We start from the raw sequence: 14,327 nt of genomic DNA, 5'->3' as shown, positions 1-14,327 counted from the left end.
GTCTTGGGGTTTTTGTAGGTTATGGGATTGTGGTATAGTATAGTAGTCTAGGAAAGTCTATGGTTGCCTGGAGTGGTTCTCAATCAGAGTTAGGTGTTTATCGTTGTCTCTGATTGGGAACCATATTTAGGCAGCCATATTCTTTGAGTGTTTCGTGGGTGATTGTTCCGGTCTCTGTGTTTGTTTGCACCAGATAAGGCTGTTTAGGGTTTTGGTCATTATTATCTTTATTAAAGATGTATCGACATAACCACGCTGCATTTTGGTCCTCCTCTCTTTCGACGGAAGAAAACCTTAACAGTACCCCTACACATCGACTCGGTATATCGCCGAGCTGTCATTGGCCATTGTGTATTTGTTCCTTCTGTTTCTCGTGATACAATTGTTTTGTTTAAAAAGCATGTGACAATTAACATTTGATTTGTTTCCTCATAAAGGATGATGTAATCCTCCTGAGGATGAGCTGGCCAATCAGCAGTCTACTGTATGAATATTTTTTATGACCAGTATAAGCCATTCTGTTGTTCGAGTATGCCCTAACCATTCCAACACAGAAAAGCTGCTTTATAACATATTTAATTACAATTTCTTGGAAGGAAAATTGCTAGTAGATACCACAGACGTCCAGTCATTCCGCTAATGCTAGTTAGCATTGGCTCTCAAAACTACCTCTAACTTCTTTCATACTGGAGAAAGAGACATCTGACTGAGGAGGTAGATAAACGGCCTCATTTCCAAAATCCCGAAGTATCACTTTAATTATAGGTCATATTTAATAGAAATCTGGAAACACTGGAGAGTTAGTTACTCTAAAGGCCATTCCTCGTTAGTACATAGGTACTCGTTGACACCTTGACACACTAGTAGAACTGAACAACATGGATAAGACAAAGTATTATGTCATAACAGTAGACAAGTTAATTTTGCAATTATGTTATATACACTACTGGTAAAATAATCAAAAACTAATTGAATTTTTGTTTGAATACAGAATCAGTTGTGACGCTATGGTCATAAAAATTGCAATTGTGTTTGCTGTATACTTTAAAATAAGGGCTAAGGGTGGAAAGGGTTAAAAGTTTCCTTGCTCGTTCAGTAGGTGAGGGGGAGAGGAAAGTCGTGTCTCACAGACACTCCCCCCTTTAGCTATTGATTTCCCCCTGCGTGATTCTCCAAGACGATGTAGACCAGATCATTGCAAAGAGCCACAGCTTTCTAGACATGCCTGCACGACACATAGACAGTGTATAGAGAGAATAGGAGTGAGTGGAATGAACGGTGGTAGGCTATATATCTCATTCTGGGGAAACCTCTGCGCATATAATATGCTGGTGCTAAAGTTAAACAGGATAGTCGTATATTCTATCTGTATTTGGACAAAAAAAACGACCTGATAATGGACAAAAAACGAATGGATGACATACAACTTCAAGCTCGAGATGATAGTGAATAGGCTGACGGTTGCATTCCCTTACCACAAAGACGCACTGTTTCAGAAGACTGAAGAGCTCCAGGATACAGTAAATTCAACTGATGTATTTTACCTTAATTGTGAAATTCACAGTTATTGGCACTGAATACTATATTCCTGAAACTACAATATATTCATGGGTTAAGTGTAAAATATGGAATCAGTCAGCATTTTAAGGTGAGTAATTAGATGGTTTTTTTCATTCAAAGTAATCTTTATCACGCGCGCCTAGGCCAACGAATATTGCATCACATACTAGTTGACATCGACAGAGAAGAGTTGATGACGGATCCCAGCTAGCACATAACGTTCTGAGAACCATAGGTTTCTTCAAGCTTGGTGAGAGCGTGGTTGACCTATGGTTATATTACATACAATCTTTCTGGGAATGGTGCAGGAGAGTTGCTTGGCTTTGGAACATTCTCAGCACAAAAAAAAAAAAATCTTGGTATTTAATTACTTTACAGTACAGTTCCTCCAGCATTCTGAGATTCTGCAATTATAAAATGTTTAGCAAAATCAACAATTCCCTGCATATTATGCGAGGGTGTGCAAATTTGACCAATCACCACACTATTTCCACATAAAACAGTCAAATAATCGCAATATTATTGCATAAAACTGACCCATCACAGCAATACAAAAAGAGGGCTGATAATTTCAACCAGTCACCGCACATTTACTGCATAATATGGTTCAATCAAGCCACACGTCAACATTCGTCAGCGCATTTTCACTTTGCATATTGCCAATGGAAAATGTCAGAATTGCTGCAGCAAAATCAAGCTTATTTGCCTGCAAATATCACAAAATCCTTGCAAAATCATAGACTACTCTATGGATGCAAGGACTGACCATCCATGATATCCAAATTATTTTTTCATTTATGTTTTGAGGCTATATAGTGTTTTATTTTATTTACAAACATTGCAGTAAAACAAGTAAATATGTTGGGTTCTGATGGGGCACGACAGTTTAACTAAGCTCATTAGGCATTTATAAGTTATGTTATTCAAGAATCAATGGATATATATCATTAATTTAGAATTCCAAAAATTTATATAGCAACTGCAGATTTTCCCTTTAACAGAACATTTCCTGAAGGTTCAAACATGGTTTACATTTAATTCAATTTGTGGTCATGTTCTGTGGTAATTTCAGTACTTCAGCATAACCTTTCCTACATGCTTCTATTTTAGGCCAGGCATCACAGACTGAAATTAAAATTTTGAATCTACCTATAAATGTTTTGATTTGTTGCTATTTTGGTTCATTAGTATTTTCAAAAAATAAACATAAAAATGTCAACAATTTATATTTTCTTTAGTTTATCATACTAAAGTCATCAACATTTTAATGAATTTCTACCACTTTAAAAAGGACATACATCAATCATTTAAAAATTCACTACGTTGAATTACTGTACACATAATTTCAAAACCCATTTCATAGACAATGTTTTCAAACTGTACAACATTTAGTAACTTACTTTGAAGAGATGGTTATTGGGTTTAAATAGGCTTTTGTCATTTGGTACTCTTCATTCAGTGTACTTGTCTTTAACTGCCATTTCCCAAAAGTCAGACTCTTCCCAACTCATTATTCTCAGCTTCAGAAGCATCTACATTTACCACATTTTGTATGGTTATCCTTAGATATATTCTCCAGACGTGGCCAGAGGGAATTGTTTATATGCTGTAAACATTTTATTTTACACTGATCAAAATTATAAATGCCCATGTTTCATGAGCTGAAATAAAAGATCCCAGAAATATTCCATATGCACAAAAAGCTTATTCCCATCAAATTTTGTGCATAAATTTGTTTACATTGCTGTTAGTGAGCATTTATCGTTTGCAAAGGTAATCCATCCACCTGACAGGTGTGGCATATCAAGAAGCTGATTAAACAGCGTGATCATTACACGGGCACAACTTTTGCTGGGGACAATAAAAGGCCACTCTAAAATAGGCAATTTTGTCACACAATGCAATACCACAGATGTCTCAAGTTTTGATGGAGCATGCAATTGGCATGCTGATTGCAGGAATGTCCACCAGAGCTGTTGGCAGAGAATTTCATGTTAATTTCTCTAGCATAAGCCACCTCCAATGTTGTTTTAGAGAATTTGGCACTACGTCCAACCGGCCTCACAACCGCAGACCATGTGTACGGCGTTGTGTACGGCGTTGTGTACGGCGTTGTGTGGGCGTTGTGTACGGCGTTGTGTACGGCGTTGTGTACGGCGTTGTGTGGGCGTTGTGTACGGCGTTGTGTGGCCGTTGTGTACGGCGTTGTGTACGGCGTTGTGTGGGCGTTGTGTGGGCGTTGTGTATGGCGTTGTGTACGGCGTTGTTTACGGCGTTGTGTACGGCATTGTGTGGGCGTTGTGTACGGCGTTGTGTGGGCGTTGTGTACGGCGTTGTGTGGGCGTTGTGTACGCCGTTGTGTGGGCGTTGTGTACGGCGTTGTGTGGGCGTTGTGTACGGCGTTGTGTACGGCGTTGTGTGGGCGAGCGGTTTGCTGATGTCAACATTGTTAACACAGTGGCCCATGGAGGCAGTGGGGTTATGTTATGGGCAAGCATAAGTTACATACAAAGAAGTCAATTGCATTTTATTGATTGACAATTTGAAGGCACAAAAATACCACAACGAGACCCCCGAGGCCCATTGTGAGGCAGATGCATATCTGTATTACTAGTCATGTGAAATCCATAGATTAGAGCCTAATGAATGTATTTCAATTGACTGATTTCCTCATATGAAATGTAACTCTGTCAAATCTTTGACATTTTTGCATGCCTCCAACACCTCCAACTCAATCATCAAGTTTACAGGCGACACAACAGGACTAAGCCTGATTACCAACAATGACAAGACAGGGAGGAGGTGAGGGCCCTAGCGGAGTGGTGCCAGGAAAATAACCTTTCCCGCAATGTCAACAAAACGAAGGAGCTGATCGTGGACTTCAGGAGACAGCAGAAGGAGCACCCCAGTATCCACATCGACCCGACTGCAGTGGAGAAGGTGAAAAGCTTCAAGTTCCTCGGCGTACACATCACTGACAATCAGAAATAGTTCACCCACACAGACATTGTGGTGAAAAAGGTGCAACATTGTTTCTTCAACTTCTGGAGGCTGACAAAATGTGTCTTGGGCCCCTAAGACCCTCACAAACTTTTGCAGATGCACCATTGAGAGCATCCTGTTGGGCTGTATCACAGCCTGGTATGGCATGTGCAGCGCCCACAACCACAGGGCTCTCCAGAGGATTGTGCGGTATGCCCAACGCATCACCGGAAACACATTGCCTGCCCTGCAGGACGCCTACAGCACCCGATGTCACAGGAATGCCAAAAAGATCATCAAGGACATCAACAACCCGAACCATGGCCTGTTCAGCACGCTATCATCCAGAAGGTGAGGTCAGAACAGGTGCATCAAACCTGGGACCAAGAGACTGAAAAACAGCTTCTATCTCAAGGCCATCAGACTGTTAAATAGTCATCACTACCCAGCCCCCAGCCTACCCAGTATGCTGCCCTGAACTTAATTTGTGGAATTTCTTTCCTTCTTATTAACGCGTTTGATTGAGCCAATCAGTTGTGTTGTGACAAGGTAGGGGTGGTATGCAGAAGATGGCCTTATATGGTAAAAGTCCATATGTGACCCATTTCAGGAAACTAGGCATATGTCGAAGGGTACTAGTTCAAAGGAGAGCCGTTTGAACGTTATCTTTAAAAAAAATCTAAATGCGTTTTTTGTCAGAAATGTCTTCTCGAACATGTGAACTTTCATGTGCTTTAATAACAAACTTGTTTGCCACCTGTAAATAGAAATAACATTGTTAAATTACGACCCTAGTTGGTTTAGCCACAGAAAAAGCCAGCAACTTTCCCACTAGCCATGATTGGCAGAGATAATGAGTGGGCTGGACATGCAGAAAGATGAGTTTGGATACCATATAGCGGGGCTTCTGTCTATTTGAACTGGTCAGTATGTCTAGGTAATGCAAATAGTCTGGGTAGCCATATGACTAGATGTTCAGGAGTCTTATGGCTTGGGGGTAGAAGCTATTTAGAAGCCTCTTGGACCTAAGATTGGCGCTCCGGTACCGCTTGCTGTGCGGTAGCAGAGAGAACAGTCTATGACTAGGGTGGCTGGAGTCTTTGGCAATTTTTAGGGTCTTCCTCTGACACCGCCTGGTATAGAGGTCCTGGATGGCAGGAATATTGGTCCCAGTGATGTACTGGGCAGTTCGCACTACCCTCTGTAGTGCCTTGTGGTCGGAGGCCGAGCAGTTGCCATACCAGGCAGTGATGCAACCTGTCAGGATGCTCTTTTCAGTCTCCTGAAGAGGGAATAGGTTTTGTTGTGTCCTTTTCACAACCTCCTTGGTGTGCTTGGACCATGTTAGTTTGTTGGTGATGTGGACACCAAGGAACGTAAAGCTCTCAACCTGCTCCACTGCAGCCCCGTTGATGAAAATGGGGGCGTGCTCGATCCTCTTTTTCCTGTAGTCCACAATCATCTCCTTTGTCTTGATCACGTTGAGGGAGAGGTTGTTGTCCTGGCACCACACGGCCAGGTCTCTGACCTCCTCCCTATAGGCTGTCTCGTGGTTGTTGGTGATCAGGCCTACCACTGTTGTGTCATCTGCAAATTTAATGATGGTGTTGGAGTCGTGCCTGGCCATGCAGTCATGAGTGAACAGGGAGTACAGGAGGGGCCCCTGTGTTGAGGATCAGCATGGTAGATGTGTTGTTACCTACCCTTACCACCTGTTTGCGGCCCGTCAGGAAGTCCAGGATCCAGTTGCACAGGGAGGTGTTTAGTGCCAGGGTCCTTAGCTTATTGATGAGCTTTGAGGGCACTATGGTGTTGAATGCTGAGTTGTAGTCAATGTATAGCATTCTCACATAGGTGTTCCTTTTGTCCAGGTGGGAAAGGGCAGTGTGGAGTTCAATAGAGATTGCATCATCTGTGGATCTGTTGGGGCGGTATGCAAATTGGAGTAGGTCTAGGGTTTCTAGGATGATGGTGTTGATGTGAGCCATGACCAGTCTTTCAAAGCAACGGGCAGATTACCTTAGTGTTCTTAGGCACGGGCAGTATGGTGGTCTGCTTGAAGCATGTTGGTATTACAGACTCGGACAGGGAGAAGTTGAAAATGTCAGTGAAGACACTTGCCAGCTGGTCAGCGCATGCTCGCAGTACATGTCCTGGTAATCTGTCTGTCCCCGCGGCCTTGTGAATGTTGACCTGTTTAAAGGTCTTACTCACATCGGCTGTGGAGAGAGTGATCACACAGTCTTCCGGAAAAGCTGGTGATCTAATGCATGTTTCAATGTTATATGCCTCGAAGCGAGCATAGAAGTAGTTTAGCTCGTCTGGTAGGCTCGTGTCATTGGGCAGCTCTCAGCTGTGCTTCCCTTTGTAGTCTGTAATGGTTTGCAAGCCCTGCCACATCCGATGAGCGTCAGAGCCGGTGTAGTACGATTCGAGCTTAGTCCTGTATTGACGCTTTTCCTTTTTGATTGTTCATCGGAGGGCATAGCAGGATTTCTTAAAAGCTTCCGGGTTATAGGCCCACTCCTTGAAAGCGGCAGCTCTAGCCTTTAGATCAGTGCAGATGTTGCCCGTAATCCATGGCTTCTGGTTGGGGTATGTACGTACAGTCACTGTGGGGACGACGTCATCGATGCACTTATTGATGAAGCCAATGACTGAGGTGGTGCACTCCTCAATGCCATCAGAGGAATCACGGAACATATTCCAGTCTGTGCTAGCAAAACAGTCCTGTAGCTTAGCATCTGCTTCATCTGACCACTTTTTTATTGATCTAGTCACTGGTGCTTCCTGCTTCAATTTTTGCTTGTAAGCAGAAATCAGGAGGATATAATTATGGTCAGATTTGCCCAATGAAGGGTGAGGGAGACCTTTGTATGCGTCTCTGTGTGGAGTATAGGTAGTCCAGAGTTATTTTTCCTCTGGTTGCACATTTAACATTATGATGGAAATTTGGTCAAATGGATTTAAGTTTCCCTGCAATAAAGTTCCCGGCTACTAGGAGTGCCGCCTGGGTGAGCGTTTTCTTGTTTGCTTATGGCGGAATACAGCACATTCAATGCTGTCTTAATGCCAGCCTCTGACTATAGGGGTATGTAAACAGCTACAAAGAATACAGATGAAAACTTTCTTGGTAGATAGTGTGGTCTACAGCTTATCATGAGATACTCTACCTTAGGCTAGCAATAGCTCGAGACTTCCTTAGATATCGTGCACCAGCTGTTATGTACAAAAATACATAGTCCGCCGCCCCTTGTCTTACCAGACGCCGCTGTTCTATGCTGCCGGTACATCGTCTAACCAGCTGTTGATATTGTCGTCGTTCAGCCGCGACTCTGTGAAGCATAAGATGTTACAGTTTTTTATGTCTTGCTGGTAGTTTAATCTTCCACGTAACTCGTCGATTTTATTCTCCCAAGGATTGCACGTTTGCAAGCAGAATGTAGAGAAGTCGGGGCTTATTCGATCCCCTACGAATTCTCAGAAGGCAGCCGGCCTTTCGCCCCTCTTTCACCGCCTCCTATTCACGCAGATCACGGGGATCGGGGCCTGTTCCCAAGGAAGCAATATATCCTTTGCGTCGGGCTCGTCAGAGTCATGAAAGGGAAAAAGTATTCTGCTAGTCTGTGGTGAGTCTTGTGGTGAGTCTTGATGTCTAGAAGTTATTTTCAGTCATAAGAGACAATAGTGGCAACATTATGTACAAAATAAGTTAAAAAAAGAAGTTACAAACAATGCAAATAAACAAACAAAAAAATGCAATTGGCTGGGGGCACGTAAAAAGTCTGCCTTCTTCTCTGGCGCCATCTTAAACGTATCGCGTAGTAAAACTGTGTAAGCCGAATGTCAATTGTAATGCAAAAAAATATTTTATTAATGTCTACATTCAACTTGTAAAAGTTGATTGTGATATGATTCAGATTATTTATTTTATTTTGGGGTGTTGTCCCGCCGCAGGAGTGGGCAATTCCAGTCCTCCAGGGCCTGATTGGTGTCACAGTTTTGCCCCAGCCCCAGCTAACACACCTGACTCCAATAATCACCTAATCATGATCTTCAATTTAGAATGCAATTTGATTAAACATCTGTGTTTTCCTAGAGATTGAGAAAAAGTGTGACACCAATCAGGCCCTCGAGGACTGGAGTTGCCCACCCTTGTGCCTGGCCTTAAAGTCATATTCTCAAATTGTTCAGAGAACTTTAAAAAAGAACGTTCTTCTGTGGGAATTTCAGCACTTCCACAGAACATTCCACACAAGTTCTACAGTGCCTTGCAAAGATATTCATTCCCCTTGGCCCTTGATATTTTGTTGCATTACAACCTGTAATTTAAATAGATTTTTATTTGGAGTCCATGTAATGAACATACACAAAATAGTCCAAATTGTTGAAGTGAAATGAAAACAAAACTTGTTAAAAAAAATATATATGTAAACTGGAAAGTGGTGCATGCATATGTATTCACCCCCTTTCCTATGAAGCCCCTAAATAAGATCTGGTGCAACCAATTACCTTCAGAAGTCACATACTTAGATTGCACACAGGTGGACTTTATTTAACTAAGTGTCACATGATCTGTCACATGATCTCAGTATATATACAAATGTTCTGAAAGGCCCCAAAGTCTGCAACACCACTAAGCAAGGGGCAAGCACCGCTATGAAGACAAAAGAGCTCTAAAAACAGGTCACAGACAAATTTGTGGAGAAGTACAGATCAGGGTGGTGTTATAAAAAATATCCGAAACTTTGAACATCCCATGGAGCACCATTAAATCCACTATTAAAAATGGAAAGAATATAGCACTACAACAAACCTGCCAAGAGAGGGACACCCACCAAAACCACCAGGCAAGGAGGGCATTAATCAGAGAGGCAACAAAGAGACCAAAGATAACCCTGAAGGAGCTGCAAAGCTCCACAGCGGAGATTGGAGTATCTGTCCATAGGACCACTTTAAACCATAAACTCCACAGAGCTGGGCTTTACAGTAGATTGGCCAGAAAAAAAGCCAAAAGCCATGTGGGAGACTCCCCAAACATATGGAATTGGGTACTCTGGTCAGATGAGACAAATTTACGCTATGTCTGGCGCAAACCCAACACCTCTCACCACCTCGAGAACATCATCCCTACAGTGAAGCATGGTGGTGGCAGCATCATGCTGTGGGGATGGTTTTCATCAGCAGGGAATGGGAAACTGGTCAGAATTGAAGAAATGATGGATGGCGCTAAATACAGGGAAATTCTTTAGGGAAACTTGTTTCAGTCTTCCAGAGATTTGAGACTGGGATGGAGGTTCACCTTCCAGCAGGACAATGACCCTAAGCATACTGCTAAAGCAACACTGGAGTGGTTTAAGGGGAAACATTTAAATGTCTTGGAATGGCCTAGTCAAAGCTAAGATCTTAATCCAATTGAGAATCTGTGGTATGACTTAAAGTTTGCTGTACACCAGTGGAACCCATCCAACTTCAATGAGCTAGAGCAGTTTTGTCTTGAAAAATGGGCAAAAATCCCAGTGGCTAGATGTACCAAGCTTATAGAGACATGCCCCAAGAGACTTGCAGCTGTTATTGCTGCAAAAGGTGGCTCTAACAAAGTATCGACTTTGGGGGATGAATAGTTATGCATGCTCAAGTTTCCCATTTTTTGTCTTATTTCTTGTTTGTTTCACAATAAAAAATGATTTTGCATCTTCAAAGTGGTAGGCATGTTGTGTAAATCAAATTATACAACCCCCCCCCCCCCCCAAATACATTTTAATTCCAGGTTGTAAGGCAACAAAATAGGAAAAATACCAAGGGGGTGAATACTTTTGCAAGCCACTGTATTTAATGTCATATTTTTACTACATTCGGGGAATGTTCTACATCCACAAAATAACTATTGCATTTTGCAGCATATGATGACTCTTTGCTTCTTGAAAGTCCAATATCTGATAAACTTGACTGCTGACATGCAAAGCATTTTGGGACTGTATCAACAGTGGACTAATGAAAAAAAGTTATATTTAAGCAATGTTTTCAGAACTTTCTGAGAATGTATGGTTCTCTTTTATGCTAGTTCTTTGCAATAAAGAAATGTAAAAAAAAAAAACATCCACATCAATTGTCTCTAAATTCCGTTCTCAGAAAATAAACAAAACTTTCCCTAAAAAAACACAAGAAAACTTTAGCAATGTTCAGAAAACGTTCTAAGATTGTTATTTAAAAACATATATATTCTGTTCTCAGCATCAACAAAAATCTCTCTAGCCTCTATCTTGGTTAAATGTGTTCAGGTGTGTTGGCTGCGCTTACTATTTGGCCACACCTGATCTTATGGAGTGATTGTTTCCTTTGAAATGGGTTCTGTTTGAATTGACTAAAATGTACAGCTTTGTATGCGTAACAAAACACAGCATCCTAACTCTATCCTGGTGGTGCAGTGGACTAATTCCAGTGATAGAGAACAGGAGCACACAGCTTCAAATCTCAATGATGCTGTATCAGATTTTTTTTAAACAGTTTACATGATTAATGCCTAAACAAATGAATGTCCTACCCAAAATAAGTCTTATTGGAACATTCAGTGAAGGTTTTTAGAAAGTTATTCAAAAACCTCGAAATTTCGTTCTTAGAGTGTTAAGAAAACTTTCAATAATAACCACTACAAAACTTTAACAATATTTAGAAAATGTTCTCAGAATGTTATTAAATTACCTTCAAATAACCCCAAAACCATACGTTCCCACAACTTCCAAGGAACCAAATGTGCTAGCTGGGATCATAGCGTTTTTTTTTATAGCTTTAGGCTACATTATTTATTTCATCATTAGAGCGGACTGTTTATCAAATTGGCTGGCTCCTGTTTCACAGAGGTGTCGTAATGTTAGCTGCCTTTCTCTGGGAAATTTGACAGTTATGTTGCGCACTGTCGACGCCTCACGTCCAACTGCCAACAATGCATCCGGTGGAAATATTACTGCCAGGGCATAGACATTGGCACAGAGATCTTTCATTTCAATGGGAACAGGCTTCAATTTAGAGACCTACCTCAACTCACTGTAATTCAGTAAATTGTGAACTGCTGACATCCTTTATTTTTGTGCTAATCCTTAAGGTGTAGTCAGGGTTTTCTCTGTTTTGTTTTCAATATGACTAAAATGTATTTTTCTCTCTCTGTACGCCACGCTGATTGACAGACTCAACAGGTTGACCACTGAAAATTAAGATGGCCCACCATTTCCTAGCTAACAAAATCTCTATGCCAGATGACCCCATCTGCAGAAACTCACCGAAAGTCCCAAAAAGTGCCATGAAAATGCCAACATCAACCTCCGAGAAAGTCCCCAAAGAGAAATCCAACAACAACAAGAAGGACTGTAGCGTCGTCGTGACGACTGTCCCGTTAATCAACGAGATGCAGCTGACAGCGGCCACAGGTGGGGCGGAGATGTCGTGCTACCGGTGCACAGTGCCATTCGGCGTGGTGGTCCTCATTGCCGGTATTGTGGTAACTGCTGTGGCGTACATGTTCAACTCACACGGCTCCACCATCTCGGTGCTGGGGCTGGTTCTGCTGTCAGCCGGGCTGGCTCTGCTGGGGTCCAGTGCCGTCTGTTGGAGGGTCCGGCTGGGGCGGAAGAAGGACCGGAGGAGGGAGAGTCAGACGGCCCTCATGCCCAACCATGGTGTCTGTGTGGTCTGAGCCCTGAGGGAGATAGTCACTGTTAAATAGAAGTTTGAACAATTTGAAGTTTGAATGAAGAGGTAATGAACAGAGACTATTAGAGAGAGATGAGGGATGTCAGAGGTGGTTGGGTATGAAGGACTCACACATTGTCCAAAACAGATGCTTAGCTGAAGGACTAGAATGGCCTAGAAAGACAATCTGTACTGTAGGTAAGATCCTATCTGTAAGGACTAGAGTGGCCTACAAAGACTGGCAGGTAGCCTAGCAGTTAAAAGAGTGTTGAGCCAGTAACCAAAAGGTTGCTAGATGAAAAATATGTTGCTGTACCCTTTAGCAAAACAAGTACAACCCTAATTACCTATTCAGTTGATATACTGCCTAGAGATCTAGATGAACACAATTGTTCATCGGGTGGGGAGGATGTTGTAACTTTAATGTGTTACAGAGTTAATGTTTAAGTTTATTAATCCTCCCCCCTGATGAACAATTGTGTTCATCTAGATCTCTAGGCAGTATATCAACTGAATAGGATAAGAGTGTCTGCTAAATTACAAGGAAGACCAAGACTGATCATGAAGATGGAATAACCAAATTATTGGAGAGGAAGGATGGAGTAGGGTAAATTTGCCCATAGATTCTGATCTTCAGGCTCTTTTCATTTTCCTTACTAATGGTTAAGGTTAGGATTGGGGTAGAGGAAGCTGATCCTAGATCTGTACTTAGGGGAAACTTCACCCTGGAGCAGAAAGGATAGTTGCACGGAGGACCATGATTCTCCATTCTACTATACTCATGCATGTCATGTGATGCATCTGTGACTCTATGGCTGCTCAATTGATGTTTCAAGTGAACATTTCATAGGTACTTATGTTATGTCTTAGATATGAAGACAGTAGCTGACTTTACAGGATCAAATCACCCTTTATTACTGCGTAAAGTGAACCTAGGAAGTGATTGCCTAAATGAAGTCAATGTATCTCTCAAGTTCGATATGCATGATTTTTTATGCTTCCAATGTAATTTTGTAACTGCCTATTATGCCTATTATTGATTAATTTGATACAGTTTGTGCCAAATGTACAGTTTTTCATTGTTAGTATAGTACAAGACCATAGCTGTGGCAAAGCAAGTTGTGGTTTCATATGTACCATTGTACTCTGGTAAAGTTGTATTTTCATGATATTTATGACAAATCTGTTGATATATATTTGGAATATTTGTGCCACTACACTTAAGATGTTAAATCCATGTGCCAATAAATCTGTCAATCAACCAATAAATCAATCAACCAATCAAATGACATTTTATTCGTATATATCCCTATTAACAAAAACATCAGTATCAGTAACTAAGACTAAGCCATTTCACGTTGCTCTCTGCATATTGTATTTCTAAATCAAGTTTGGGGAGTTTGAGGGGACTGGACAGTGGTAGTGGGGTGGAGCAGTGGGGGTAGTTGTATTTATAGTGTGTGTTTACGTTGCTTAGCATCCTTCCAACGCCAACGGAGATAATCAAATCATTGGGTTGCGTCACTGTGGGGCTACCGGCTACAACACGTTGTCGCTTCCAAGGCTCTAACTTTATCTCCACTGGAATGGAGCATGCAGGGAATGCTATGGGAAGAGAGGGGGGCAGAGTGAGCAAGGAAGAGAGGGAGAGAGAGGCAGAGAGAGAGAGAGAGAGAGAGAGAGGGGCAGAGAGGGGGAGGAAGAGAGAGCCATAGGGAGAGAGAGGGAGAGAGAGAGAGAGAGTGTTGCATCACTCTGACACCGGAACTGTAGATCCAACAGTCATCACTTTGAGAGTTCTCAATAAATACACAAGGGAGTATTCTCTTACAATCCACATAAACACACACACAGAGTCCCAGTACTTGACGTAACTGTGGAGGATAAAATAGACGTAGGCGATGAAATGTGCAATGATACAGTAGTAGAAAATTAAGTCATGATGTCCATTGGCATCATGACTTAATATAGAGCACTACTTTTGACCACTTGTGCACTACATGAAGGGGGGGGGGGGCATTTCAGACACACACTAACCCCAATTGGGCAATAGTTAGATAGAACCCTATATAATCCTGTTAGCCTGAGTGCCAGCCTGT

The 14,327-nt window shown here is 41.9% G+C and overlaps 1 protein-coding gene across 1 annotated transcript; it reads left to right on the top strand.

The window, feature by feature from the left end:
• The first annotated feature begins 1,199 nt into the window (after positions 1–1,199).
• LOC139381682 (transmembrane protein 100-like) lies at positions 1,200–13,509 on the top strand. Its single transcript, XM_071125375.1, has 2 exons — positions 1,200–1,648; positions 11,727–13,509. The coding sequence occupies exon 2, from the start codon at positions 11,756–11,758 to the stop codon at positions 12,230–12,232; it is 477 nt and encodes a 158-aa protein (XP_070981476.1). The 5' UTR covers positions 1,200–1,648; positions 11,727–11,755; the 3' UTR covers positions 12,233–13,509.
• Positions 13,510–14,327: the final 818 nt, after the last annotated feature.

The sequence above is a fragment of the Oncorhynchus clarkii genome, chromosome 23 (assembly GCF_045791955.1).
Source record: "Oncorhynchus clarkii lewisi isolate Uvic-CL-2024 chromosome 23, UVic_Ocla_1.0, whole genome shotgun sequence".
Classification (NCBI taxonomy): domain Eukaryota; kingdom Metazoa; phylum Chordata; class Actinopteri; order Salmoniformes; family Salmonidae; genus Oncorhynchus; species Oncorhynchus clarkii.
This window is presented reverse-complemented; position numbering and strand designations above follow the sequence as displayed.